Below are 25,586 nucleotides of genomic sequence, written 5' to 3'. Positions count from 1 at the left end.
TGCTTTAAAAGATTAGAAACAGAAGGAGCCGCAACAGACGTGTGACATAATAAGAAGAGAAAACTTAATACCTAACAGTTGATTCATAATTTACAATAAAAATAGAAAGCAGCTGATATGCTGATTGTTTCTACACAGCATGCCTTTATTTGCTTTTAACCCTTGAAAACTGACAAATTAACATGAAAAATACAGATCTTCAGCCTCAGTTTTCATCCTTTAGCATTGACTGTTGGTAACGACTAAGTAGTAGTATGATCCTCGTTTATCATAAGGTTTTCGAGCAGAGTTTCAAAAAATTACAATCAGAAGGAGAATATTGGTCATTTTTTGTAGTAGTCAATCACTTACCACACTTCGAGAAGAGTGGATGGACTAAATTTTCTATTATTTGACTGTTTAGTTTAGCATTTAGGTTCCGTGTATCTTGAAACTCAGGGAGTCAAAACTTTGCAATCTTTATTTCGTTTCTACGATTATTACAGGAAATAACAGAAAAACAAACCGAAAATCTGTTATTTCAGAAACTGGTTATTTCTAGCGGTTTTAACAGCCCGGATAAACAGGCGTTGCAAACGACCTTGTCGCATTGGTAACACCGGTTCGCGTCAGATCACGGAAGCTAAGCGCTGTCGAGCTTGTCTAGCACTTAGATTGGCCACCGTCCGATCTGCCGAGCTCTGTTGGCAAGTGGGATGCACTCAGCCCTTGTGAGGCCAACGGAGGAGCTACTCTACTGAGAAGCAGCGGCTCCGGTCACGAAAACCCACAACGGCCGGGAGAGCGGCGTGCTGACCACATGCGCTTACATATACGTGACGTCTATGAGCTGAGGATGACACGGCGGTCGGTCGGTACCGTTGGGCCTTCAAGGGCTGTTCGAACGGACTTAAGTTAAAAAAAACTGGCATTGAAAAACCCGATATAATCCAAAACCGGTTATTTCAGCAATAACTGCCATCCCTACCTGGGACGACGTTGCGCAGCAGCACGGTGACGTAGGCGTCGCGGTCTGCGCGGCTGTGCTCGTGCCAGAAGCCGAGGGCGTGCATCAGCTCGTGCTGCACGACGCCCTTGTACACGCAGCCGGGGCCCAGGCTCACCGTCTGCTCGCCGCCCACGCGCCCGATCAAGCTGCTGCACCTGCCGACAGCGCACAGAGACCAGAGTTACTTGCCGTAGCGCTGCTGGCAGTTTCCGCCTCTTAAACCTGTAACCAAATCTCACCGTCTCTCCTCTACTGCCCAACTTGCGTATCGAAGAGCAAACTAAAAATTAAAGAAAGGTTCAGAAGCGGAGTTAGAGAAAATCACCAGGTCCAGATGGAGCACTCTCTGTTTTACAGATAGTACTCTACGGCATTGGCCCCTTACGTAGCTTGCATTTATCGTGAATCGCTCGCCATGCACAAAGTCCCAAGCGACTGGAAAAAAGCGCAGGTGACTCCAGTATATAACAAGGCTAAACGAATAGAGTCGCAAAATTACAGACCAATATCCCTGTCTTAATTTGCTGCAGAATCCTTGAACGTATTCTCAGTCCGGATATAATATACTTTCTTGAGACTGAGAAGCTTATGTCCGGGAATCAGCATGGTTTTAGAAAGCATCGCTCGTGCGAAACTCAGCTTGCCCTTTTCTCACATGATATACCGCGAACTAAGGACGAAGGGTAATACGAGGGCCGTTCAGAAAGTAACCTCCGGTTGATTTTAAAAAAATACACCAAGTTAAATAAAAATATTTTAATATATACATCTTACAACTACATCTTTGCACTATTTTTCTACATAGTCTCCATAGCGATTGAGGCACTTATCGTATCTCTTCACAAGCTTTGAAATTCCTTCTGCATAAAAATCACCCGCTTGTGCCTGCAGCCAGCCTGTGACCGCATCTTTGAGCTCTTCGTCGTCATCAAACCGCTGTGACCCGAGCCATTTCTTCAAATGCATGAAGAGGTGATAATCACTTGGCGCCAGGTCTGGGCTGTAAGGTGGATGGTTGATAACGTCCCACTTGAAGGACTCAAGAAGGGCCGTTGTTCTGCGAGCAGAGTGAGGACGGGCGTTATCGTGCAAAAAAACAATACCGGAAGTCAGCATACCACGGCGTTTGTTCTGTATAGCCCGTCGTAACTTTTTTATTGTTTCACAGTACACGTCTTGATTAATGGTCGTACCACGTTCCATGAATTCAACCAACAACACCCCTTTGGCATCCCAAAACACCGTTGCCATCAGTTTTCTGGCAGAAAAATCTTGCGAGGCTTTTCTTGGTTTGGTAGGCGAATTTGAATGTGCCCACATCTTTGATTGTTCTTTTGTCTCAGGGTTCACGTACTTAATCCAGGTTTCGTCACCGGTCACGATTCTGTTTAACAATGGTTCTCCTTCATCCACATAACGTGACAGAAAGTCTAATGCAGAGGCCATTCTTTGAGTTTTGTGGTGGTCGGTAAGAATTTTGGGCACCCATCGTGCACAGAACTTACGGTAACCCAATCTTGCTGTCACTATCTCGTACAAGAGAGTCTTAGAAATCTGTGGAAAACCAGTAGACAACTCCGACATTGAGAAACGTCGATTTTCACGAACTTTTGCATCAACTGTCTGAACGAGTTCGTCAGTCACCAATGATGGTCTACCACTCCTCTCTTCATCATGAACGTTTTCTTGTCTACTTTTAAACGTACCCATTCACGGACAACTCCTTCACTCATAACTCTTGGTCCGTACACGGCACAAAGCTCACGATAAATAGCTGCTGCAGAATATCCTTTGGCTGTAAAAAACCTTATGACAGCACGCACTTCACATTTGGCGGGTTTTTCTATTGCAGCACACATTTCAAACTGCCACAAAAACTAAACTAGCGCAGGTACGACGTTCACTCAACCACGGCTTGATGCCGACTGACCTGTTGAGTGCGTGAACGCACAGATGGCGTCGCTACTCCCCCCACAACCCGCACTGTGACCAATCGGAGGTTACTTTCTGAACCGCCCTCGTAGATTCTATATTTCTAGACTTCCGGAAAGCATTTGGCACGGTGCCCCTTTGCAGACTGTTCACGAAGGTACTTATTCCATACAGTTCACAGGTACGTGAGTGGCTCTAAGAGTTCTTAAGTAATAGAACCCAATATGTCTTCAAAGGCGAGTACTCATCAGAGACAAGGGTTTCGTGAGGAGCGCTCCAGGGAAGTGTGATAGGACCGCCGCTGTTCTCTACATGATTTGGCGGAAGGGGTGGGCAGCAATCTGTGCTTGTTTGCTGACGATGTTGAGGTGTACGGTAAGGTGTCGAAGTTGAGTGACTGCAGGAAGGCTCTAGATGACTTAGACAAAACCTCTAGTTGTTCTGATGAATGGCAGCTAGCTCTCAATGTAGAAAAATGTAAGTTAATGCGGATGAGCAGGAAGAACAAACCTGTGAAGTTCGGATACAATATTACCAGTGTCCTGCTTGACGCAGTCAAGTCATTTAAATATCTGGGCGTAACGTTGCAAAGCGATATCAGGTGGAACGATCATGTGAGAACTTTGGTACGGAAGGCGAATGGTCGACTTCGATTTATTGGGAGAATTATAGGATAGTGTGGTTCACTTGTAAAGGAGACAGCATATAGGATGCTGTCGCGACCTGTTCTTCAGTAGTGCTCCAGTGATTGGGATACGTACCAGGTCGGATTGATTGAAGATGTCGAAGCAATTCAGAAGCGGGCTGCTAGATTTCTTACCGGTGGGTTCGAACAACTCATAAATGTAACGGAGATGCTTCGGGAACTCAAATGGGCAGCCCTGCAGGGAAGGCGACGTACTTTTCAAGAAACACTATTGAGAAACTTTAGAGAAATGTAATTTTCAACGGAATGACGAACGGTCCTATTGTCGCCAAAATACAACGAAGATAAGATACGGCAAATTAAGGCTCATGCGGAGGCAAACCGACAGTCGTTTATTCCTCGCTCTATTTGCGATTGGAACAGGAAAAGAAACCACTAGTAGTGATACAGGGTAGCCTCCGCCACGCACCGTACGGTGGCTTGCAGAGTATCTCCGAAGATTTAGATATAGTTAAGGACGAAAGGGTGTTAATGGTAAGACTGAGTGATAACATTACTATCCTTTGTTCAAGCGAGATAGAATTGTAGCACTTGTCGAATGGATTCAACAGTCCACAGAGTTCGGAATATAGATTGAGGGTAAACCGGAGAAAGACGAAAATATTAATTGGTAGCAGAGATGAAATTAACGACAAACTTGACACCAAAATTGGGGACCATGCGCAGGACGAAGTAAAGGATTTCTCCTGCCTCGGAACCAAAATAACATATTAGACTATGACACTACGAGAATTCGTCTCGCCTAGCGAGAGCTGGCAGAAGGGTCATTACTGTCAGCGCAGAGGCCGAAGAGAGCAAGGGTGGCCCAGGCAAGCGGAGTGGAGGGCGGCTCCAGGCAGGCATGCGTGAGGTGAGGAAGACACAATGGTGTCTATGGCGAACGAAATATAAGATGCTTAATGCATGTTCCTGAAAACTATGTCACAAACCGTTCAAAAATGACGTAGTAAAACCAAATAGGCCATAAAATGGACAGCGATGAGACGAGTCCATTGCAACTTTAAGCAAGATTCTACGATAAATATTAAGACAGAGTGGACAACAGAAATTCACCATATATCAACATCCGCTCTTCTCACTATATACTAATCGTACAGGGGTGAATGAGAAACCGTTAGACTTTTTGATCGACTTCTGCCGTTGTGTACCGGTTTTGAGCTAAAACTTACTATTTGTGAAAAATTTTTGCACAAAAGAGCTTTTAAACGTCATAGGCAAAAGGCCATCATGGGTGACCATCTTCATACCAATATTTTACGAAGCTAACTTATTAATCACGTATAAGAGACACCTTTTTCATAGTATCATTTACAAATAGCATTTCCTTCCTTTTGAAGTACTTATTATACAGTATGTCACAGATAATAACAGTGACCATTGCGGTGGTCCATTACCTTTGCCTGTCGTACAAGCTGACTTTTCTAAACGAATGTACTTTCCGGAACGAGAAACATTTTTCTCATGTCACCAACTATTCTTACCCCAACGACCATACTTATTCCAAATACTGTCATGATTTACTACCATAAAAGTGCGAAAGTTTCGGACGGGTCCGCTGATAAAAATTAAACCACTACAGCGATCACATCAAATGAAGGCTGAAAGTATCAAATGTAAGCTGATATCAAAAGTTACAGACGATATTATGAAAGATAGATACTCGTTTGTTCCACAGCCACAAATCCTCAACAGTTACACATAGTATGAAGGCAGCGTCAGTCACCTAGTTTCTCACCAAATGAGCCCAGATAATGGTTACCTACAGTTAACTGTTAGATATACTTTAAGCGAATTTTTTTAATGACAGTTATTAAAAGTTATATTAAATAGCCGTGAAACTGTAAATAACAAGTAAAACACATGCACAAAAGTGCATATGTCTAGAGGGCAGAAGCATGTTCTTCCTTCTAGCTTGCCAAACGTTTTTTGTAGTTTTCATTTTATTCTTTCACGCCATGAAACGAGATGCAAGCATGTTTATGAATTGACCTTATAACTAACTTAATATTGTATTGTTTTTGATGCGAGAGGTCGCAAAATGACCTTAAGAATTGTAGGATTATTTCAATGTTTCGTTGGACTTAGAATAGTTGCGGGTGAGCATAGGGTCATACTTTAACTTTTCACAGGATTTAGAGTATTTGACGGTGGTTTCGACATTTAAGTTTCAGCGCGCATAACTTTATTTGTGGGACTCGAGCTAGCTGAGTACTTTATCTATGGTGCTGCAGTTAACAGTGAGACTCACGTGGGAAGGAATTGTTGGCTTGTTTTCGCAGTGATCATTTAGGTTCAAAATGGTTCAAATGGCTCTGACCACTATGGGACTTAACATCTGAGGTCATCAGTCCCCTGGAACTTAGAACTACTTAAACCTAACTAACCTAAGGACATCACACACATCCATGCCCGAGGCAGGATTCCAACCTGCGACCGTAGCGGTCGCCCAGTTCCAGATTGAAGCGCCTAGAACCGCTCGGCCACACCGACCGGTCATTTACGTAGGATAAAGAACTTTAGTTTTATATTGTAATTAATAATGATAAACTACGCTGCTGGACTTTGAGTATTTTATTCTGAACTTTGTGATGAATCGACTGTTAAACGCAGTTTGCATGCTCGTGTTCCTTTTGAGTTGAGGGAACCACAGCATTGACACGAATTCCCCATTGATCACCGGCTGAATTAGTCGGATGGTTGTAAATCTTGCTGGTCGGTGGCTAGAGTCGTTATCCTCGGCAGGTTCAATCCTTTTCGAAAAAGTCAGTTCTTCCTGAGCGTCATCCTGGTGATGGTGTGTGAGCCAATCAATCACGATTGGCTCAGAACGACCTATGTGGAACCGTACATTCAGGTGGTCAAAAGAATAACCAGGATTTGTTTGCATCGATCCTTAGAAGGTTTCTTGAGTTTCAGATGGCCCTGTAAACTAGTTGGTAGGGGTCCATGATTGTTGCTCATCGTGTGCCTGTGTTGCACAGTACATAAAATTCCACCGTTGCTACTAGCTCCTTTGTTTTATATACTGCTGGCTTCAGAGGATTAATCCTCCATCTTCAGACACTTCAGACACTTCAGACGCCATTTGGTTGTAGTTCACCGCACTAAAATGGCTGAAGATGTAGAATTAACCCCCGAGACCTTTAGCCTTTAATAACGGATACCGCGTCAGAGCTGGAATTTTCTTCGCTGTACTTAGACAAGCCACGAATGGCTAAGCTTGCAGTGGCTGTACTCACCCGGCGCCCTTGCGGAGGTGCACGTAGCTGGTGTGCCCGGTGCGCGGGACGAAGCGCACGCACGTCAGCTCGTGGATCTCCCGGAAGGCCGCCGCCACCACCAGCCGCTCGCCGCCCGCTGCAAAGAGAGGAGACACAAAAACCCTACAGAGACGCTGTGCGCTCACTGCCCTTCCAGCTCTGCTGCGCCATGCCACAACTTCACCAGTTTTGCAGATCCAAATGTGTGTGAGTACCTGTGTGTGTGTGGGTGTGTTTGGGGGGAGGTTACTTCAGTATACACCATCTGATGAAAAGGATCCGGACAGCTATTAGTGAGTATCCGGTGTGTCGAACCTTCGGCTTTCGTACGCCTTAGACTCTGCCAGGACACTTTCAACGAGGTGTCTCAATTTATGTGGAGAAACAGCAACGCATTCTCCCTCGTGAGCTGAAACTAGAGAAGGTAGCGATGTTGGGCGATTGGATCTTCAGCAAAGTCGACGTTCTGGCCTGTCCTAAAGTTGTTCCGCTGGATTCAGGTCGGGACTCTGAGCAGGCCAGTCTATTTCAGGAATATCAATGTTCAGAAATCGTATCCTCCCTAACGTTTGTTTATGACAGGGTGCGCTGTCGTGCTCATGCACTCAATCATCGTATCCGAACTCCCTTTACTGTATGGGGTACATAATCTTGATAAATGTTTTAATATCCTTCAAACAATGGTAAATCCAGGATGGAATGTAACAATATTATGAAAAGGAAAGTTGCTGCTCACCATATAGTGGAGATGCTGAGTCGTAGATAGGTACAACAAAAAGACCGTCACAAATGAAGCTTTCACCAAGAAATGGTCTCCATCAAAAATAGATGACAGACACAACACACACACACACACACACACACACACACACACACACACATGCAACTAACACACACAACTGTAGTCTCAGGCAACTGAAACCACACTGTGAGCAGCAGCACCAGTGGGTGATGAAAATGGCGACAGGGTGGGGGTAAGGAGGAGGCTCGGGTGGGGAGGAGGAGATATGGTAGGGTGGAGGAGGCTGGGACAGGGAGGGGGAGGGATAGTAGGGTAGGGAGGCGGTCAGTGAAGTGCTGCAGGCTAGACAGTGAGAAGGGGAGAGGTGGGGAGGGGGGTAGCGGAAAGGGAGAGAGATAAAAAGACTGGGTGGAATGAGGGCTCTGTAGCGCTGGAATGGGAACAGGGAAGGAGCCAGGTGGGTGAGGACAGTGAATAACAAAGGTTGAGGCCAGGAAGGTTACAGGAACGTAGGATGTATTGCAGGGGAAGTTCCCACCTGTGCACGTCAGAAAAGCTCGTGTTGGTGGGAAGAATCCATATGGCACAGGCTGTGAAGCATTCATTGATATGAAGGATGTCATGTTTAGCAGTGTGCTCAGCAACAAGGCGGTCCTCTTGTTTCTTGGGTACAGTTCGTCAGTCGCCATTTATGCAGAGAGACAGCTTGTTGGTTGTCATGCCCACACAGAATGAAAATTAGAATTTTTGATGAAGGCCTTACTGGCCAAAACCTTTATTTGTGATAGTTTTTTAGTTGTGCCTAATCTGTGACTCACCATCTCCACTATATAGTGAGTATCAACTTTTCTTTTCATAATATTGTTCTAATATTCTACCATTTTTAGCATTTTCTTAAGGACAGTAACCTCTCTACGAAAAACATCCCCATACCTCATCATCACCACCTCCATGCTTCACTGATAGCACCATACATTTTGACAGGTAATGTTCTCCAAGTATTCGCCAAATCCAAAACCTACCATCAAATTGCCGTAGCGTATAGCGTGATTCAGCACTCCAAATCTCTGCTTTCAGCTCATCCGCTGTCCAGGCCCTTTACTCTTTACGTCCCTAAAGTGCCACTTTGCGTGGACTTCTTTACCATTGTATCCCATTATTTTTTTCACTCTCTGAACAGTGATTCTGCTACTAGCTGGACTGCTGGTAGCACTTTGGAACTCACAAGTGATTCTTTCTGCTGATTTCATGGGACGCTCGGCGGTCCTTGTCCGTCAGCAAATGAGGTATGCCTGCTCTTCATGTAATTGTGGCTGTTCCATCGCGTTTGCATTTCACAATTACATCATCAGCAATCCCTTAGGGATTGTTGCGGAAATTACATCCAATGACTAGTCCACGTCCAAAGTCACTGAGCCCACCTGACTGACCCAATCTGCTGTTTCTGCTCCCCTTCTCACAACGCAGTACTTCTCGCCTCCTTTTACGCGGATGGATCCGCTCCGCCTTACAGTAGGATGTCCAGATACTTTTGATCAGATAGTGCACATATCCATTTCCAGATTTCTGAGGTAACTATTACGAAAACTAAATATCTCGGACGTGGGAAGGAACTCTACATAATTACACGCTGTGGTTATCATAAGACACATCCCAGTTGCTTGTCTGAGAGCCTGCCCAAGGGGCTGGGTTTGTCGCCTGACAAGCATCAGCCGGCCGGAGTGGCCGAGCGGTTCTAGGCGCTACAGTCTGGAACCGCGCGACCGCTACGGTCGCAGGTTCGAATCCTGCCTCGGGCATGGATGTGTGTGATGTCCTTAGGTTAGTTAGGTTTAAGTAGTTCTAAGTTCTAGGGGACTGATGACCTCAGCAGTTAAGTCCCATAGTGCTCAGAACCATTTGACAAGCAGCAGTAAATATTCAAGAGAAGAAACGGCACCCGTTCTCAGACTGACCGTACCTGACTGCCTGCTACAAACAATGAATCTGAGTGGCTTTGTGAGCCACAGCAGGAGGCTGGAACCCACAGAAAACAAGGCAGAATAGGAAGACAAGTACCCACCACCATGAAAAACAAAATAACTCAATCACTGACTTTCCTGAATGTAGGTGGAAAGAAACAGCGTCCTCCCCTGCCATCACCCATTTTCACGACGGTATATATATATGTGTGCTCACAGCCATACTGCAGTGGAAAGTATTGATAATGGTGGGAGGACATGTCGACCTGAGACCGTGTAAAGTGCGAGGTCGTGAATGTTGTGAGAACTTGTTGCCATTATAGTTCTTAAATAAATTGTGTAACACATGAACTTCTTAATTATGAAAACCTCCAAATTGAAAACTGGAAGTCCTATTACAGTGACGTGGCAAGAACTGATGTAAACAATTTATTATTGTTATTATTATATAAGTTTGTGCATTTTTTCGTATTATTACTCACATCCTTGTTAGAAATAGGGATGACAACAAGATACATTGAGTGGTGGGGAAGGGGTGAAGATAGTTGCAATCTATGACCCCATCAGAACCGAACTCTGCATCCACAACTTAACTCCAGAACTTGTCACTTGTCTGCTATTCTTAGAAACATTAATGCCTGTATGGATCGAATGCATTGGTTTTCCGGGCGGATAGCAACGAGTTAAGTAGCTCCATACAATAACACAAGTCACATTAAACATTCAATTCATAATGTGACATTTAAAAATTGGTTTTCCAGTGACTCGCTGTGTTCTGTTTACACTCACACTTACGTGTATGCCTACACATACATTTCCCTGCGGGCACACAGGATCCAAATGACCGCGTGCTGAGTCACTATGGAACCTAGACCACATACACGAATAATGACAAGTGAACCAATGGCTAAATTACTGGATACTGTTGCGTTGCTACCCAATCAGTTACATCAGGAGCGGAGAAGATTACGGCTCGTGGGCCTTACCCAGACAAGAGTGCGAAAGCGCTGAGCATTGCTTCACATTTCCCCTACAGCCACACTACGCTGTCTGAACGCGAGGAGAGGGAAGAGGGGACAACAGCGAACGCGCCGCATTTAAATGGCGATATAGTCGCACCACATACTACTTGGTTTTATATTTCACATCTCTCACCAACAAAGCTCAGAAACAAAAGAAATTTTCAGCGTTATTTAATAATTTTTTGGGCTCTCAAGACATGATGTTTTATGTGGTACACACTGTCGGCATACAGACAGACGCAGACAATTTGTCAGACTTTCCCACTTAAGTTGCCACTTAATCCTGACTTATTTAGTTTCGTAATCGGAAAGAGGTCTTTCTTTTTGCAACCTCATGGTGGCTTGCAAACTCTACCTGAGGAAAGCAATGTAGACGTCCTGGACAGTTTGAAAGTAAAAATATTTGTCATCAAAACTGGAATTAATCTGCAGGTCAGCCAGTTACATCTGAATATGTAAAGTGTCACTTTCAAATGAAACGGCAAACGATCTCAAAAACAGCGCGGAAACAGATGTAAAATTGACAGTGTCCTCAAAATCTTTATAAAAGTATCCCTGTAATTCTTTCAACGCCACAATGAATTATTTATTTTTTGATGTACAGAACAATTAAATCCGTGTGTCGATCGTTGTAGTTCTTTGCTCTTTGATTATCAACGAAATTTTTAGACTCTTTCTGTATGATACTGTAACGTCGTTTAGTAGCAAATGTGTAACAGAATTTCTCATCCCTCCCTCTGTCATTCCCATTCTTTTCAAAGGATTGCAATGGTAGATCACTAGACTGCCTCTCTTTGTGCAAACGACCACTGGACTTGTGAATGTCCTTCATATCATGAACAAGTAGCGATGGTTAAATAACGCTAACAGCACGATTCTGTCGAACTGAGAGAATTCTGCCCACCGAAAAATGCCGCGCCACAATGCTAAATGAAACGTGACGCTGTGCCGGGTACTTCCGCGAAGTGCCGAACAAAGCCGACTGACAGGCCGGGCCTCGGCCCACCCGCGGTTCGCCACGCTGCACGTGCGAAGTTCGGCACCCATGGCTGGTCCTGACTTGCATGATACAACCACCAGCATTGATGGCCGTTTAATAAGTAATGCAACACTTATTTTCTGTATGCAGGTTGGTTTCATTCAGGATTCCAACACACGTTATTATTCCCTACTCTTCTGGCTGAAAAATCCTCTTTTTCAACATAACCTCCGTTAAATGCGACGGTCTTTCGCCACCTCACTGGCAGTGCCTTTATGTCCCCATGCTATCGCTCTGCTGGTCGACGTCAGAGCCAACGTCTTGCTACATTAATAACCTCCTCATCATCCACGTACTGCTCCCCATGGACTGCATCCTTCATTGAGCCAAACAGACGGAATTCGGAAGATGGGAGATCTGCGCTGTAGGGTGGATGAGGAAGAGAAGTCGAATGAAGTTTTGTGAGCTCCTTCCGGGTGTACAGACGTGTGCGAGGCCTTGCATTGTCAGGAGAAGAAGATATTCGTTTGCATTTTTGTGGTGACGAATCTGCTGAAGTGGTTTCTTCAGTATCCCGAAGGTAGTACAATACTCTTTCAGAGTTGATAGTTGCATCATGGCGGAAGATATCAAACGAATAGCCCCTTCACAGCCCAAGAAGACCGTCGTCATGACTTTACCAGCTGAAGGTGCGGCATCGAACTTTTTCTTCAGAGGTGAGGTGGTGTGGCGCCACTCCACGGATTGCCGTTTTGTTTCCGGTTCAAAGAGATGAACCTACGTTTCGTGGTCTGTGACAAATTTCTACAAAAAATTGTCACGACCAGCCTCGTATCGCACAAGCAATTCCGCACAGATAGTCTTTCGTTGCTCTTTACGATTTTCTATTAGGCTGCGAGTAACCCAGCAGACCCACACACTTGAGTACCCCAATTGGTGGACGAGTGTGTCAGCGCTACCATCAGGGTCGTCCAGCAGAGCATCGATGTATATGACTGTGATCCGTCAATCATCTCAGATGAGAGAGTCCACACCTTCCAACAGTGCAGTGCCACAACTGTGTGAGGCGTGCGGTACGTGAGAGATCGGATTTTTTTTCTTTATTGTATTTCAGTTTCCCATCGGGGCAGGCTGGCAGCAGCATATGCGCTGCTCTTCAGCCGAAAGACATAGAACAAACAATAGAAGACATTTAAAAATAACATAAAGGAGAAAACATGGTGTACATAGATATAAAAAAGGGGAACATCATGGAAGACAATAGACAAAAAAGGAGCGACTGTAAAATGGAGATAAAAACCGTAAAAAAGTAGAGCACACAAAAAACCACACACTGGGACAATTAAAGAACACAAGGCGCAGTATGACCAGAGCATCAAAGTATCGACGGGTGGCATAGCACACAACAAACACTGACAGTAACACTAAGTACAAGGCCAGCACACAATTAAAATCACACCTCTTGACGCACAAAACAGCAGTAAACACGACACTGACGTGGCACACTGACAATGATCAAAACGGAGGATCTGCCAGGCGCAAAGAGATGAGGGAGAAAGGAAGAAGGTAGGGTGGGGAAGAGAGGGGGAGAGATAGGCGGTGGGCGCTCCGAAGAGGACCAGCTAGAGAGGGACGTGGGAGGGAAAGAGGCGAGGATGGGGTGCAGGGACTCGGGGGGCGGGGGGGGGGGGGAGGAGGAAAATCTGTTCTGGGAGAAGGAGCGGAGAGGAAAAAGGGGGCCCTGGGAATGGGGAGGAACAAGGCCAGATGGAAATTCATCATCCGAGAGGGGGAGGTGCTAGAAATTGCCCTGATGAAGGAGATGGAGGGTGTGGAGGTAGAGAGAGGGAGGGATACAGCCATAGAGGCGCGACAACGGGTGTGGGGGTGGAGAGGTAGGAGGAAACCAGGGGGTGGGGGGGATCAAGCCTGCAGACAATGTAAAGGATGTGGAGATGTTGGAGGAACAGGAGGAGATGGAAGAAGGGGATGAGTACATGCAGGAGCCATGTAGGGGAAGGAAGGCGAATACGGAAGGCAAGGCAGAGCGCACGGCTTTCGAGGATTTGGAGGGCCTTGTAAAAGCGGGTGGGTGCGGAGATCCAGGCAACGCTGGCATAACAGAGGATACAACGGATGAGGGATTTGTAGGTGTGGAGGATGGTAGAAGGATGCAATCCCCATGTCTGGCCAAACAGGAGTTTCAGGAGGTGGGAACAGGCTTTCTGCTGGATGATCTGGAGGTGAGGGGTCCAGGTGAGGAGACGGTCGAGAGTGAGGCCAATGTATCTCAGGGTGGGGGTGAGCTGGATGGGACGACCATAAAGGATGAGGTAGAAATCATGGAGATGGAAGGAGCGGGTGGTGCGGCCTGTCCTGTGAGAAATCATACAGGTTTGTGCGACCTTGCTGCAATGACATCAGAAGTCTATGCCAAGGAATAACCGTGTTTTTGCTCACTGCCAGGTCTTTTGAAGCGAAATACACCGAGAAACAATGCGTTACATTACTTATTTAACGCTCCTCGTATCTTCTCACGATTTTAATACATTCTGAGTTGAGAGCTGTGACGGGAATCGAAGGGAACGGGGGTGTCGGAAGGGGGTAGCGCATCAGCAACAGTGAAGCAATGAAAGAGATCGCAGTTTTTATCACCATTGCATAGGTTGCTGGGTTGTTGCATTATTTATGTATTACGTGCGAAAATTGCGACCTTGATCGGCTGTTACGTTTTGACATCAGAGAGTGACATCCGCTGTTACCAGCAGTCAGTATTAATCTAATTCTTAATAACGTGATTCAGGTATATCGCCAAGTTTTGGAATGACTGGACATGAATGGGAGTATCATGGAGATGTAGCACAAGTCAGCATTTGGCAGTGTTTACCTGTACCTAAAATCTGTTTGCAATTTGAGTGCTGAAGGGTTCGCTAATATTTAAAAGAGCCACGAGACCAGGTAAATTAATTCCAAAAGATATCGTGCAGACTTGATTCCTGACGCATCGGTTGCACATGCCAGCTAGAACGAAAAGGCAGGGTTGGGCACCGCCCTGTCAGCTGTGAGACAGTTTTCCCGCACCATTCTAGCCTTGCTACACCAAGAAGAAATGCAGACGATAAACGGGTATTTGTTGGATAAATACATTATATTAGAATTGACATGTGATTATATTTTCACGCGGTTTGGGTGCATAGATCCTGAGAAATCAGTACCCAGAACAACCACCTCTGGCCGTAATAACGGCCTTGATGCGCCTGTGCATTGAGTCAAACAGAGCTTGGATGGCGTGTACAGATACAGCTACCCACGCAGCTTCAACACGATACCACAGTTCATCAAGAGTAGTGACTGGCGTATTGTGACGAGCCAGTTGCTCGGCCACCATTGACCAGATGTGAGAGATCTGGAGGATGTGCTGGTCAGGGCAGCAGTCGAACATTTTCTGTATCCAGAAAGTCCTGTACAGGACCTGCAACATACGGTCGTGCATTATCCTGCTGAAATGTAGGGTTTCGCAGGGACCGAATGAAGGGTAGAGCCACGGGTCGTAACACATCTGAAATGTAACGTCCACTGTTCAAAGTGCCGTCAATGCCAACAAGAGGTGACCCCATACATCCCGCCGGGTGATACGCGAGTATGGCGATGACGAATACATGCTTCCAATGTGCGTTCACCGCGATGTCGCCAAACACGGATGCGACCATCACGATGCTGTAAACAGAACCTGGATTCATCCGAGAAAATGACGTTTTGCCACCATCGCAGGCGTTCCTGTCTGTGACGCAGAGTCAAGGGCAACCGCAGCCACGGTCTCCGAGCTGATAGTCCATGCTGCTGCAAACGTCGTCGAACTGTTCGTGCAGATGGTTGTTGTCTTGCAAACGTCCCCATCTGTTGACTCAGGGATCGAGATATGGCTGCACGATCCGTTACAGCCATGCGGATAAGATGCCTGTCATCTCGACTGCTAGTGATACGAGACCGTTCGGATCCAGCACGGAGTTCCGTATTATCCTCCTGAACCCACCGATTCCATATTCTGCTAACAGTCATTGGATCTCAACCAACGCGAGCAGCAATGTCGCGATACGATAAACCGCAATCGCGATAGGCTGCAATCCGTCCTTTATCGGAAACGTGATGGTACGCATTTCTTCTCCTTACACGAGGCATCACAATAACGTTTCACCAGGCAACGCCGGTCAACTGCTGTTTGTGTATGAGAAATCGTTTGGAGACTTTCCTCATTTCAGTACGCTGTAGGTATCGCCACCGGCGCCAACCTTGTGTGAATGCTCTGAAAAGCTAATCATTTGCATCTCACAGCATCTTCTTTCCGTCGGTTAAATTTCGCGTCTGTAGCACGTCATCTTCGTGGTGTAGCAATTTTAATGGCCAGTAGTGTACAAGAAAATTTTGATTCAGAATGAGGTATGAGATAGTTTAAAGTGTGTGAGTTGGGAGCACTCACCGCCGCCTCTGCCGCTATTCCCTGTCAGGTTGCGGCCCGGAGCCCTGCCTCTCTGCCGGGGAGCAACTCTCGAGAGCGGGGGATTTCAGGGCTGCAACAGAAGACGGCGAAAACTCTGCATTCTGCACGTCCTCGGAAACTTTTTCATACTACGCTAATTTCTTCCATTGTAACGTAACAAGTCGTTTTGGTTTCAAGCACTGAGTTCAGGTACGTTCGACTTTACCATACCGTTGGTATTTATAGTGGATTACGTGATAGGCTTGATGTAATCTGAGTTCCAAATGTATTTGTCTCACCTAGCTTGTAACTGTTTGTCGACACAAGTGGATCTGTATTTTTTGACTACTAAGTTACAATCATCAAAACATATTTCGTCTGAGACGTAATATACCTCAACTCTTCTTGACCTTATCATTAACGGTGATGTAATATACCACGACTTCTAGTTAGGACAATTTAGACACTCATCTTGACAGAGTGAAATAACTCAGAGCTTGTCAAAATTTATGGTGTCTATACACAGACTGTCACCAGCTTCCAAGCTGCCACAGTCCTCAACCTAAGTGAATACAATACTCTGTCCTAACACTAATAACTAATTTTATACGATTCACGTCTGCAATGCTTCCGATTAATGTAGTGGACTGATCGCATTGCAGTCCGATAAGATCTAGTATTACGACGCTAAGACGTCGAGGGTAAACTGCAAACTTATTTCCATCTTGCTGTTTTGATGAAGTAAGATTTTGCTTTTAATTTTATCGAGTTATTTTTGACGTCTGTGGCGATACATTCGTCGGCGATTTATAGTAACCGTCAGAATTGAAGATTTCTCGGTAGCAGGTCTTTTATGGCGCCACTAAAAGCTACATAAATGGCTCCGAAATTCACCAAAACAATCGTAATTCGCAGTATTTATAAGGACTTCCCCTTTCTGGACGTCCTAGTAGAAAGCACAACACGACACCATACGCCACACATTGTACAAAAATACTATGTGAACTTGTGATTTTCAGTAACTTGTAGCTGTTTGGCTTTGTTCGCGCCGTGCGGGATTAGCCGAGCGGTCTGAGGCGCTGCAGTCATGGACTGTGCGGCTGGTCCCGGCGGAGGTTCAAGTCCTCCCTCGGGCATGGATGTGTGTGTTTGTCCTTAGGATAATTTAGGTTAGGTAGTGTGTAAGCTGGGGACTGATGACCTTAGCAGTTAAGTCCCATAAGATTTCACACACATTTGAACTTTTTTTTTTTTTTTTTTTTTTTGCTTTGTTCGTCCTGAAACCAGTCTCGAGGGGAGGTCGCTAGTACATACGTTTACCAAGAAATACGACAGTGTGTGTTCATACTGTACAGGGTGGTCAGAAACTGCCTGAAGAGCTTGTAAGAGCGTTTCAGGGTAGGCCGTGCTGAGAAATAACTGGTAAGAAAAGTGGCAGTTGACCCTAAATAACGAAAAGTGTGAGGTCATCCACATGAGTGCTAAAAGGAACTCGTTAAACTTCGGTTACACGATAAATCAGTCTAATCTAACAGCCGTAAATTCAACTAAATACCTAGGTATTACAATTACGAACAACTTAAATTGGTAGGAACACGTAGGAAATGTTGTGGGGAAGGCTAACCAAAGACTGCGTTTTATTGGCAGAACGTTTAGAAAACGTAACAGACCTACTAAGGAGACTGCCTACACTACGCTTGTTCATCCTCTTTTAGAATACTGCTGCGTGGCGTGAGATCCTTACCAGATAGGACTGACGGAGTACATCGAAAAAGTTCAAAGAAAGGCAGCACGTTTTGTTTTATCGCGAAATATGGGAGAGAATGTCACAGAAATGATACAGGATTTGGGCTGGACATTATTAAAAGAAAGGCGTTTTTCGTTGCGACGGAATCTTCTCAAGAAATTCCAGTGACCAACTTTCTCCTCCGAATGGGAAAATATTTTGTTGACACCGACCTACATAGGTAGGAACGATCACCAAGATAAAATAAGGGAAATGAGAGCTCGTACGGAATGATATAGGTGTTCATTCTTTCCGCGCGCTATACGAGACTGGAATAACAGAGAACTGTGAAGGTGGTTCGATGAACCTTTTGCCAAGCACTTAAATGTGATTTGCAGAGTATCCATGTGGATGTAGATGAAGAGAAAAATTCGATACGTTCTGCTGTTTCCGAGTTTATTCGCATTGAAGTTAGCCAATCAGGCCATTGTGCGTGCAAATTCAAGAGGGCCGTCAGATACAATTAGTGTCAGTTAATCTCACAGGGTAGATGGCAGCGCAGGAGACTGCTCAGCCTTTGGCTCGGGTTGGATCGTTATTACCGCCACACGATCAATTTTTGTATCGCTCTCTTGTTCGGTTTTAAGAAACGTTTGGTTACAGGCTCTCTGCCGAACCGCTTGAATTTGCGCGCGCAACGCCCTGATTGGCTAACTCCTACCCTAATCAACTGTAAAAGGGCGCTACGTATAGAATTTTTTTCTTAACAGTTACGTCTCATCACTATCTACCCTGTAACACCCTTAAAAGCTCTTCAGACAGTTTCTGGCCACTCTATAGAAGGAATATGCACCACTTGTATAGCGGCATTTGCCTGGAGCGATTTATGGAAAACACGGAAAACCTAAATCTGAATGGCTGGACGGAGATTAGAGCTATTGTCCTCTCGAATGCAAGTATAGTGTGCTAATCACTGCCTTACTTCGCTCTGTATATTTTATAGAGTGAAACTGATGTTTCTCTAGCAGGGCCTATTTTCCTTTCCATTCTTGTGTATACTATTCCTCCGATAGGATGTTATCTACCCCTACCTCTTTGTTTCATTATAAGACATCCTAAGCTCTTTATTTTATACTAGAGTGGTTCTAAGGACGGATGTGAGCGAAAGAAGATAAACGGGAGAGATCTTCATCAACATGAGAATTACATAAGACACTGTCAGCCGCCGAAGGCTGTATGATTTGACGTGAGACTATCATCTGCCATCAGTGTGCAAGATTCGAGCTTTCAGAAGTAGAAGAGAATACGGTGTCAGCTCTGAGCACACTCTACCTCACGCTACTAATCACTTGAATCCAAACCCCAGCAATACAACGTCTGCGTTTCTCACACATCTCAATAGCTGAGAAGCATGTAGCTCCATTCCTTGGTGAGCATGCTGTTTCGCATTTATGGCAAAATTTCATGAACGCTTGTTCTGGAAGAAGTATTTAAATAGAATCGAAACTAACAGAATATAGGAAACGGTTTACCAATATATTGGAGATGGTAACCATGGTATCAGGAATAACTCGAGAATAGAGATTTCTTGAAGACGGGAAAGGAGCATAACACAACAACTCTCAACACAGGATCTATCAGCTGCGCTCTGTATACGGCCCGCACATATACTGAACGCAACAAAAAACTTTTATTTCAACAGATTTTTAAGTTTTTATAAAGACGTTTTAAAGATGAAACTATGTACTCTGACGAAAAAGTGTCGGAACACCACAAAGGAGTTGTGTGACGTAACCGAAAGTTGGCAAGCGTGTTTTTACATCTGAAAGCTGATGTCTATTCCAGTTTTGCGCCAGTCGCATAAGTGTGGCGCTAGTAGCGCCACTACGAGGATGTACACTCCTGGAAATGGAAAAAAGAACACATTGACACCGGTGTGTCAGACCCACCATACTTGCTCCGGACACTGCGAGAGGGCTGTACAAGCAATGATCACACGCACGGCACAGCGGACACACCAGGAACCGCGCTGTTGGCCGTCAAATGGCGCTAGCTGCGCAGCATTTGTGCACCGCCGCCGTCAGTGTCAGCCAGTTTGCCGTGGCATACGGAGCTCCATCGCAGTCTTTAACACTGGTAGCATGCCGCGACAGCGTGGACGTGAACCGTATGTGCAGTTGACGGACTTTGAGCGAGGGCGTATAGTGGGCATGCGGGAGGCCGGGTGGACGTACCGCCGAATTGCTCAACACGTGGGGCGTGAGGTCTCCACAGTACATGGATGTTGTCGCCAGTGGTCGGCGGAAGGTGCACGTGCCCGTCGACCTGGGACCGGACCGCAGCGACGCACGGATGCACGCCAAGACCGTAGGATCCTACGCAGTGCCGTAGGGGACCGCACCGCCACTTCCCAGCAAATTAGGGACACTGTTGCTCCTGGGGTATCGGCGAGGACCATTCGCAACCGTCTCCATGAAGCTGGGCTACGGTCCCGCACACCGTTAGGCCGTCTTCCGCTCACGCCCCAACATCGTGCAGCCCGCCTCCAGTGGTGTCGCGACAGGCGTGAATGGAGGGACGAATGGAGACGTGTCGTCTTCAGCGATGAGAGTCGCTTCTGCCTTGGTGCCAATGATGGTCGTATGCGTGTTTGGCGCCGTGCAGGTGAGCGCCACAATCAGGACTGCATACGACCGAGGCACACAGGGCCAACACCCGGCATCATGGTGTGGGGAGCGATCTCCTACACTGGCCGTACACCACTGGTGATCGTCGAGGGGACACTGAATAGTGCACGGTACATCCAAACCGTCATCGAACCCATCGTTCTACCATTCCTAGACCGGCAAGGGAACTTGCTGTTCCAACAGGACAATGCACGTCCGCATGTATCCCGTGCCACCCTACGTGCTCTAGAAGGTGTAAGTCAACTACCCTGGCCAGCAAGATCTCCGGATCTGTCCCCCATTGAGCATGTTTGGGACTGGATGAAGCGTCGTCTCACGCGGTCTGCACGTCCAGCACGAACGCTGGTCCAACTGAGGCGCCAGGTGGAAATGGCATGGCAAGCCGTTCCACAGGACTACATCCAGCGTCTCTACGATCGTCTCCATGGGAGAATAGCAGCCTGCATTGCTGCGAAAGGTGGATATACACTGTACTAGTGCCGACATTGTGCATGCTCTGTTGCCTGTGTCTATGTGCCTGTGGTTCTGTCAGCGTGATCATGTGATGTATGTGACCCCAGGAATGTGTCAATAAAGTTTCCCCTTCCTGGGACAATGAATTCACGGTGTTCTTATTTCAATTTCCAGGAGTGTAATTAGGTTTGCTTTAAATACACTCTGTAACGGTCGTGCGCGTTAGTTATCTTTGAGGTTGGAAATGCCTTTAAGCTGACAAAGCCGCTATTACAAAACCTAACTGAGTTTGAACGAGGTCGTGTAATGAGGCTACGATAAACTTCTGCGACACTGCAGAAAGACTTCGCAGGAAAGTAGTCACTGTACGTGATTGCTGGCATTCACGGGAATGTAGAACAAGAAGACTATACTACCGACAGGCGTATGGCTCCAGCGCATTGTACTTCATCTGCAGCAGCAATCTGAAAAGTAGTTGGCACCACAGTGACACAACGAACTGTTATAAATCGGTTACTTCAGGGACAGCTCCGAGCCAGGCGCCCTTAGGTGAGCATTCCACCGGCCCCAAACCATCACCATTTGCGACTTCAGTGATGGAGGACAGAGTAGAGGTCTGTATAATTTATGATGAAGGTTGGTTCTGCCTCGGTGCCAGTGATGACCTTGTGTTGCTTAAAAGGAGGCTATTTGAGGGCCTGCAACAAACCTGTCTGCTTGCTAGACATACTGAACGTACAGCTTGAGTTATGGTCTGGGGTGCGATTTCGTACGGCAGCAGGAGCACTCTCGTGGTTACCCACACACCCTGACTGTAAATTTGTACGTCAGTCTGGTGATTAGAGCTGTTGTGTTTCCATTCATGAACAGCATCCCAGCGGGTGTTTTCCAAAAGGAGAACACTCGCCCACATACTGGTGCTGTAACACAACATGCTCTGCAGTCAACATGTTGTGTTTGCCTACTCGATCACCAGATGTCTCTCCAATCGAACACATGTGGGACATCATCGGACGACAACTCCAGCATCATCCACAAACAGCATTAACTGACCCTGTATTTACCTACAAAGTGTAAGAGGTGTGGAACTCCATCCCACAAACTGACATCCGGACCTGTAAGACACAAATTACGCTCGTTTGCATGTTTGCATTCAACTTTCTGGTGGTTACACCGATTGTTAATGCACCTGCATTTCACATTTGCAATGCCTTATCTCGCGTTTACATTAACATATAATCTTGCAATGTTAATCACCGAAATACGTCACCTAGAGAATGCAGTGCCGAAATTTCATCTTTCTACACTAATTGTTTTTTGTGTTGCGATTGTTCTTCGTTAGTACATTTGATGTACTAGCTATATCGTTTACAGTTTCCATCTAGGAGGGAAAGACCAAACGGTGGAAACCAATATAGGAGTACGCTTCGCACAAAGCAGTCCGACGACACTGCAGTGAGTCAGCGGTATCGACCGCCATTATCAGAGATTTGCATGTGCCGAGGACACCCGTCCACGAAAATATGCTTCATGTTTGCGCCGACCGAACAGAGATTGTGGTGATACTGCATCTGTGAGCTGTGTGTGGCCAATTTCGTATCGGTTTTTATATGAGAGGTTTAAGTAAATACTCATCAGTTCCTCCCTACAGCATAATGGTGAGAGATAGGAACACCGTAGAAACAGATTGGCAACAGCGATGAAACTCCTCAACAAAAGAGCTCTTGTTATTACGTATGACAGGGAGTTTCTGAAGAAGTTTCTGGAATGTTCCCCGTTTAAAAACGAGGGAAAGAGAGACCCGAATTACCTCAGATGTTATGGCACAGAAGGATCCTGAAAATCTGGCGAGCATGTATGAATACGAGTGGGCGAGTTATGGACACGGCGGCTGCCTGCCGAACTATATCTGAGTGTAGTGAGGCGACAGAGAAATCGAGTGTTGGTGGGATGGTGGTGGTGGTGGTGGTTTGATAATCTTGATAATCTGGGACGTTTTTTTCTCGTTTAGGCCCTTAGTACTGGTTTTTACCAAAAGGAAAGTATCTTCAACAATGAATTGTTTCCTAATCTGTGGCAGCCATTTGTAACTGAACATTTGCTGTGCCAAAGTGATTATGCTCCAGTCAACTGTTGCATCATAGTACGAAGTAACTGATGCACTGGCCTGTGCAGAGACCTAGACTGAAGCCGTCGAAAATCTTTGGTATGAACTGCAGCATCGGTTCAGTACTAGATCAAATCTCCCAATGCACGACTTGTAGGTTACTAAGCCAATTACGCCCATACTGAGAAATACGCGCGTCATGCTAAATTATTAACGATAACGTGCACCACAGTACCAAAGAGTAAATTGCGATTCAAACTCATAATCAAGTGTATTCGCAGTAAAGTCCTCCTAATGAAAGAAACGTTTCTCCGAGAAGTATTGACACCGTTGTGAGTAAATTTATTTCCTTGATTTTCATCTTTATCTGCATCTACATGACTACTCTGCAATTCACTCTCGCAGAGGGTACTTCGAAATACCTTCAGATTATTTTTCTACCGTTCCACTCTATACCAGCGCGTGGGTAAAATGGACGCTCCAGTCTTTCTGTACGAGCCCGGACATCTCTTATTTTATTACAATGATCGTTTCTTCCTATGTATTTTCACATCAAAAGGAGAATGTTTGTGACTGAAATTTAGTGAAAAGATCTCACCGCAATGAAAAACGCATTTTTTAATGATTGTCAACCCAATTCACTTATCATATCCGTGACACTTTCTCCGCTATTTCGATATAATACAAAACGAGCTGTTGTTCTTTGGACTTTTCGACATCCTCCTTTCAATGTTATCTGGTAAGGATTGCATATCACACAATTATACTCTAGCTGAGGACGAACAAACGTAGTGTAGGTAGTCTCTTTAGTAGACCTGTTGCATCTTTTAAGTGTCCTGCCAATAAAACTAAGTCTTTCGTTTGCCTACCCCACAACATTAACTATATGATCGTTCCAGTTTAACTTCTTTTTAATCATAGTTCCCTGGTATTTAGTTTAATTGACAAGCTTTTGATTTCTGTAATTTATTGTGTAACAGAAAATTTAAGCCGTTTCTTTTCGTACTTATATGGATGACCTCTCACTTCCCCTTATTCACACAAAATTGCCACTTTTTGCACCATACAGATATCGTGTCTGTCATTTTGCAATTGATTTTTATCTACTGATGACTTTTAGACGGTAAGTGACAGCATCATCTGCAAAAAAAAATTTAGGGGGGGCGTATGCGAACTTGCAATACTTTCGAAAAAAAAAGTTATAAAGTCCAAAGTTTTCAAGAATACGTAACTAAATTCGGTACAGTTATTAAGGAATGTCATATGGATACACACAAATCTTTTCATGCTTCTCGATGTTACACGTTTTCGATCATAACCAGTTGAAATTTTTTTAACAAGGTGAGTACAAACGTTCCTTTTTTGAAAATTTTGTCAGAAGGAAATTAACGAATTTTTCTAGAGAGTTTGACATTCCATTATTACAAATATCTGTTGAACAGAATATTGGTATCTTCTTTTGCTATATTTTTAAAGATCTCTAAATCCCTGTGAAAAAAATTCACCAAATCTTATGACTTTCTCTTACGTAAATGGCTTCCTACTGTAGCAAATAGTAATTCCTTCCACAGAATGTTTCACTGCAGTACTGACTAACAGCATGACGAAGTTAAGTGCTATAATGTCAGTGGTTTGAGAGGAAAAGGTACAACAGTTATCAAAACATAAGTTCGGAAAACCTGAATCACCGATTTGACAGTGTTAGTATCAGGCCTTGCGTTATATGAGTGAACTAGAGCAAACCACATGCATCATCCTCTTCATCCTCAAGCAGTCTTTTCTTTCCTTGTCCTCTTAGGTTAACCTGGTTTTGAAACTGAGCAACAATAATGTCAGCTGCATTAATTCTCCTGTTATCGGTTTCCTTGAATGTCGACAGCGTGAAAGGTCCTGGATCAAATCCTAGCATCTGTAGAGTCCATAGTCTCCCAATATTAGCACAGTTAAAAACTAAACAAGCATTATATGCTAAACAAATGTTGTCTTGCGGCATGGTTTTCCATGAATACACTTATATAGAAGTTCTGGATCTGCTAAACACCGAAGTATTCCCACATTGTGGCTGCATAAAACTGGAAGAAAACACCACAGGGATAAATAATATGAGGTAATACAGAACAACAAAGGTGCGTGGCCCCCTGCAAGCTTTTGTTAATTGTCATTTTTATCCCAAGTAGAAGTGGAATTGGAACGTAATATTCAAGAATTGAAATTTCAGTACTGTGTAGTAAATGAAGATTCAATAAAAAAAATGTTCACAATTTTCGTCGCTTTCGCTTTCGTCCCCCCTTGAGAGGTCTGCTCAGATTGTCGCCTAAATCGATTATGTAGATTATGAACAACAGAGGGCCTAAAACACTTCCTCGGGGGACGCCAAGTATCACTTCTGTTTCACTCGGCGACATTCCTTCGATTACTAAGTACTGCGACCTTTCTAACAGGAAATCGCTAATTCAGTCGCACAACTGAGAATATAATCCATAGGCACACAATCTTATTAGAAGCTGGTTTTGAGGGACGGTGTCAAAAGCCTTGTGGAAAACTAG

The 25,586-nt window shown here is 45.1% G+C and overlaps 1 protein-coding gene across 1 annotated transcript in view; it reads right to left on the bottom strand.

Moving 5' to 3' along the window:
* The window catches only part of LOC126235931 (hatching enzyme 1.2-like), a 136,137-nt gene that overhangs the window by 40,792 nt on the left and 69,759 nt on the right, over positions 1–25,586 (bottom strand). Inside the window, exons 6-7 of the mRNA XM_049944898.1 lie at positions 6,866–6,983; positions 968–1,143 (exon numbers count right to left, since the gene is read on the bottom strand). Of these exons, the coding sequence (XP_049800855.1) occupies positions 968–1,143; positions 6,866–6,983 (294 nt within the window). The remainder of the gene's footprint in view (positions 1–967; positions 1,144–6,865; positions 6,984–25,586) is intronic.

This window comes from Schistocerca nitens, chromosome 1 (genome assembly GCF_023898315.1).
Source record: "Schistocerca nitens isolate TAMUIC-IGC-003100 chromosome 1, iqSchNite1.1, whole genome shotgun sequence".
NCBI classification, from domain to species: Eukaryota; Metazoa; Arthropoda; class Insecta; order Orthoptera; family Acrididae; genus Schistocerca; species Schistocerca nitens.
This window is presented reverse-complemented; position numbering and strand designations above follow the sequence as displayed.